We start from the raw sequence: 5,698 nt of genomic DNA on the forward strand, positions 1-5,698 counted from the left end.
TTTAAAGTCAGGATAGCTGGGATTTCTCTATGTTTTTTCCCTCTTTTTTCTTTTTTTTGTTTGTTCTTCCCTTTTTGCTCTGAGGAATACCCACAGCTCTGACGGCCTTTTGCGAACCAGTCTGTGCGGCGGAAACAACGCATCGATACCATTGCTGCCTTCACATCCACGTCCACACCACTTCTCTACTCTGGTGAGTGAAGCTACTCTCTACGGTTCTCTGTTGCTCTCTCTAGAGGGCTCTGGGGGAAGTCGGGACGCTGCTTCTGCCTCATCAGCTCTCCTTCACTCACCAGACTGACTCCCCTACTCATTTAATGGGGTGCTACGAATCGCCTGAGCCGTGAAGCCCCTTTGAAATGCCTCCTGCGCTTCCTGGAAAGCCAGAGCGCCTCATTTTTATGCCATTCTCAGATGTAGACAGTTTTTGCCACTGCAATGGTAAATGGTCAGAAGTCTGTTTATTTCGGGCTCTCTTTGCTCTCTCTCTGCCATTCATGTCCAACTTTCCCTATCTTTCCCTTTCTCTTTTCTACATTTTGGCTTATGCCCTGAAGAGTACGATGCAGGCTGGGTCCCAGGGACCCCCCCCCCTCTAGGTTCCCTCTCAAAGGCTAGCCAATGTAGGCTTGATCTATTTGTTCAGGGTTTCTTTGCATTCTTTCAAAAATTCGCCATCTTGGCCACATGGTGGGTTAAGGGTTTGGCCCCATCTGACCCTTAACCTTCCACTAAGTTTACTACTCCATCCATCTATTCTAAGGTGCCTTGCTAACAAGTTGCTCTTTTCACAGGCCCCGGTAACTGAGACACAACCATCTGATGTGCTTTGTTAGCAAAGATGTCTAAACGTTGTCGAAATTTTAGGTTTTGAGTTTTGCCTTTTTTGTTTTGTGTTGTGTATTCTACTACTGACTACGTGGTTCTAAAATACTGGGCATATCTGTGCTAAAATTCTCACCACATCTAATGAGTTTTGTCATTTCAGAATATTTGTCAGTCAATTCTTGATAAGAACCAGGTAAACTCTACTTATTCTATTTGATCTCCTTGTTGCTTTAATTGGAAATAATAAAGGGCTTTTGTGGCAAAGTTTTTGGCTCAAAGTCAGCCCAGGCTGAAAAATCCCTAAGACTCCATCTCCCAACTAACCTGCAAAGAGCCAGGCTGGAAGCATGGCTCAAGACTCTTATCTCTAACCAGCCAAACACTGGAAGTGCTATTGTAACTCAAAGTGGTAGAGCACTGGCCTTGAGCAGAAGTGCTCAGGGACCGTGCCCAGGCCTTGAGTTCAAACCTCCTTGAATAACAACTGGGACAAGCCATCCCAGCAACGAGCACCTAGACTCAGCCAGTCTGGGGAACAAGGGACCATGGAGAGGAGTAAGAGGAGATGTCACATTGGCTACTTTGTGCCTGCCCTTTCAAAATTAACCAGAGCCAGGAGGTCAGTGGAAGTAAGAAGCCTGCCCATCCAATGTCTATATCTGTCTACCTATTAACTGAACAGGAATTTATATTGCCTTTGTCACCTGACTTCTCTAACTAGTCGCCAGATGTCAGAAGTAACTAGGGACATTTCTACCAACATTTTCAGCCCCAAGTCTTTCCTCTTGCCATTTATTTGCTGTCTAGTATTTTTTTTTCCAGCCCCTCAATGCTCATGAGACTTCTCCTAACTTCATCTAAGGATTCAATGCCACCAAGGGACAGCTGCTGCTCACTGCCTTCTCTGGGAGGGGACCAAATTCCAGCCTTTTACCCCTATTGTCCACGCCCCTTGTCAGCAGGAAGTAGCCAGAGAGAATCCTTGCCCTATTTCATGATTATTAAAAGGCTGGAATGTAAGGTCAGCTCCTGGATGGCTAGCAGACTCCACCCTCCTCTCAGCAAAATCTCCACCCAGTACCTGCATTACCTAGGCAACTGGGACACCTGGAAGAGGTCACATCTGAATTTGATGTGGCCACACCTTTCTCGCCCATACCCTACATTAGGCCTAGTGCAGGCCCAGACGCTCTCTCTCTGTTCTTTTCTTGCTCTCTCTGCTCTCTCTGCTCTTTTCTAGCTCTTTTCTCTCTTTCCTCTCTCTCTTTCCTTTCTCTTTCCCAGCTCTCTCTCTCTTTCCCAGCCACGTGGAGTGCCAACCTTGCCTGGTGGTCCCAGGAGGTCTACTGAATACCACGTGCGTGCTGGTGCTGTTCTTACTCGGCCACCTCTTTTTAAAAACCTAACAGCACCCAGCTTGCTACTCTGCTCTTTTGCCATAAGTGGTGGTTGATCCTGGTTGTGTGAGGTTAACTCCCTCTCCTCTTGCTTACCATTGATGATAGATACCTCAGTGTCCCAACAGGAAAAATCACTGATCACTGTAAGACTCAGTGGTTGAGCCTTTTATTAATGCTTCTCACAATTCCTTCTTTCTCCTGGTCCTTCTTCTAAATATGCCCAATGTGAAAAACTTTGCCTACTTTATCTTCTGTGAGTTTGGATTTTTTTTTTATACTACACAGAGTGGTTTTGTTTAAATCTTGCACTTACTTACTGTCTTACAGAATTCAAGAAACTGAGACTACCAACTATCAAAGCCATCTAATCAATAATTGTCTACAAAATAACATTTTTAAAAAGAACCCTAATAAAAATACCATATGAAATGATGTGAAACTGCGAGTTACTTTCCATTTGTACTAATTCTTTTGTTCCTATAATTTTCCTTCAGTATATCCTTTGCAATACACAGGAAAATCTGCAGCTGAATTTTAAATATGCTTCATACATTCCCTATATATATATATCATTTATATTTGTGTCATTCTATAGATGCTTCATATTTTTAAAAAATAAAATCTTATAGTGGTAGCAGAAAGGATGTGTGGAAGATAGAAAAATAGACACTCAAAGATGTATAAATCTTCAAGCCCTGGAGTCTGTGAATACAGTTACATTATATGAAAAAGGAAAAGTAAGGTTGCTTATCAGTTGACCTTAAAATAGGGAGATTATCTTATATTCTTCAGGAGAGCCTAAAGTAACCTCAAAGATCCTTACTTAACAAGCTGGAAAGGAATGCACAATCAGTGTCAGCATGACTAAAAGTAAGGAACTGACTCCTTTTTGTCAGCTTCCAATCAAATGGAGAAAAGGAGCTAGGAGCCAAGGAATGTGGGCAGTTTTCTAGAAGGTGGAATAGGCAAGCAAGTAAAATTTTCCCTAGTTTCCAGGAGGAACCTCTATTTTAGCCTACTGAGACCCAAGTCAGAAAACTAATCTCCAGAACAGTTTTTGTATGACAGCATAGAAAACTAGCAGATAGTTCAACTGTAAATACCTAATTCAGTGGAATAAGACACCTGAGTTTAAAAGGCTTCAAAATATATCAATTCATACATTGTTAATTTCATACTAGTTAATTTCAATTATTATAATTTGCTTCAAGAAAATTTAAATCTTAAATATAAACTGATAATAAAGAAAAGTTTTAACTGTTCAATGTACTGTCACTCTTTTAATGATGTTTTAGAACTAAGAAAATGTCACAGAGTTATATGGGTTTTTAAAAAAATCTAGTAGAGGTCACAAGAAACAGTTACCAACAGAAAATATTTCTAAAGCCCACAAATAGACGACTTCAAATATTTGCAAAATTCATTCTTATGGTACTCATATAATCTTTGTACTTGAAATGACAGTTTACACAGATGAAAAATTAAAAGAACTTTTTTTTAAAAAAATGACAAATACAATAGTCCATACTTCAGCCCTTGCTAGAGATATTTAATAAGAAAATGGGGCTATTTTTATTCTCAGGAAATTGTCACGCTTCTCTTTACTGTCTGCGTCACTTCAGTGTGCTCTCTGTATGTTCTTCCTCTACACACATCTGTGCCATGGCTTTCTTCTGCTCTTCACGGGGACTGGCTATCGCTGGATCCTTGCCTCCTTTTCCTTAAAACCACCAGGACTTCTGCTGCGGCTCCTCCTCCATCTTCTCTCCTCCCTGCTGCGGCTTCTGATGCTCCCCCCATTTCTTTCATATCCTCTCTTCTCTGGACTGTGATGCCGGCTTCTGGACTTTTTGTCAGAATCATAATGGCTCCATTTGCTATTCTCCTCAGAACTCTCTTGTTTTAAAAACCTAGGTTTTTCCTTGCTTCTTTCTTTGTTATGACTGCTAGAAAGTTCTTCATAAAGTTTTCTCTTCTTAGATTTGTCCTCTTCAGAGTCATTGGTGCTATTTCCTGTACACTTGTTTTTCTTTTTTTTCTTCTTTTCTATTTGCTTTTCTTTACTGTCACTCTCGCTGCTGCTTTCAGAAGTCTCAGTAGAGGAAGAGGAGGAGGAAGAGGAGGAGAATTTATTCTTATGTTTTTTGTGCTTGCTTCTCGTCTTTTGTAACTTCTTCTTTCTTCTATCCTTCCTCTTCTTCTTCTTTTTCTTTTCAACTCTATCCAATTTCCTGAGAAGTTTCTGTTTTTGTTTAGTTGTTAGTGACTTTAAGAATTCCACTTCTGGATCTTCTTCAGCCTCACTTGCAACATATTCCTGTGATGGATCATTTGCGGTCAAGTTTCTCCCCAGTACATTTCTGTCCAGTGCAAGCCCCCTGTTTCTCATCTCAGCTATTAGCTCGGAGGGGTGCATCAATGGCCCTGAACCATCAGTAGGAACTGAACTTGCATTGATTCCAGAAAGACCGAACAAAGGACACTCTCGATCTGTGTTGATGTGACCCCATTTGTGGCATTTAATGCACCTCACATTTCGAACCTGAATACCAAAGGGCTGATCTCTGATGTTCATGTCATCTTTGGCATATTTTTCTCGTGGTGCTCCTTTCTGCCATTCAAATTTGTATTCTGTCTCTCCTCTGTCTCTTCTTTCTCTTTGTTTTCTTTTTTATCTCCTGGTGGAGCCTCGTACATGAAATTAAGGCCATTCTTTACACATTCATCTCCCATAAGCAATCTGTTATCATATGATTCTTATTCTTTAAGGTATTGTTGCATTAATTCTTCTTGTTTCTTTTTATCATAGGGTATTTTCTGTTCTGCCATCCATACCTTCTTGATGTTGGATTTGGAGGCGGGGTGGAAGTCCTTTTTGCACATGAAGCTAGTGAAGGACTTCCCCATCTTGAAGTCTGAGCGAGGGAAGCCAGCTGCCAGAGGAGAGCGACGTAAACAAACTCTGCCGCCTAGTACGAGTTTGGATTTTTTTAAACAGTATGATATCAAACATTTTTTTTAACTTCTATAGTTTGGATCTAGAATGTTTCCCAAAGGATATGTTATTGCTGCCATTGTAGTCAGTCACTGAGTCATGGGGCTTGAACTCAGGGCCTGAGCGCTCTCCCTTAGCTTTTTCACTCAAGACTAGTGCTCTACCACTTTGAGCCACAGCTCCACTTCCAGGTTTCTAGTGGTTAACTGGAGATAAGAGTCTCACAAACTTTCCTTCCAGAGCTGGCTTCTAACTGTGATCTTTACATCCCAGCCTCTTGAGTAGATAGGATTACAGGTGTGAGCCACCAGTGCCTGACAATACTCTTTTTTTTTTTTTCTTTTTTGGTCATGAGCCCTACACTCAGGGCCTGGGCACAGTCCCTGAGCTTTTGTGCTCAAGACTAGTGCTCTAGTACTTTGAGTTACAGCTCCACTTCTGACCCAGGTGTTTTTTAAAGGCTTAGTCAGAAGCT

At 41.4% G+C, this 5,698-nt stretch overlaps 1 protein-coding gene across 1 annotated transcript; it reads right to left on the reverse strand.

Annotated features, from left to right (window-relative positions):
• Positions 1-3,823: 3,823 nt before the first annotated feature.
• Positions 3,824-5,183, reverse strand: LOC138813549 (corepressor interacting with RBPJ 1-like). Its single transcript, XM_070001972.1, is given in 2 exon segments — positions 3,824-4,871; positions 4,874-5,183. Coding segments are annotated over 2 exon segments (1,212 nt in total). The 5' UTR covers positions 5,136-5,183; the 3' UTR covers positions 3,824-3,921.
• Between the last annotated feature and the right edge of the window lie 515 nt (positions 5,184-5,698).

The sequence above is a fragment of the Dipodomys merriami genome, unplaced genomic scaffold (genome assembly GCF_024711535.1).
Source record: "Dipodomys merriami isolate MVZ:Mamm:240054 unplaced genomic scaffold, mDipMer1.0.p SCAF_6, whole genome shotgun sequence".
In the NCBI taxonomy this organism is placed as follows: Eukaryota; Metazoa; Chordata; class Mammalia; order Rodentia; family Heteromyidae; genus Dipodomys; species Dipodomys merriami.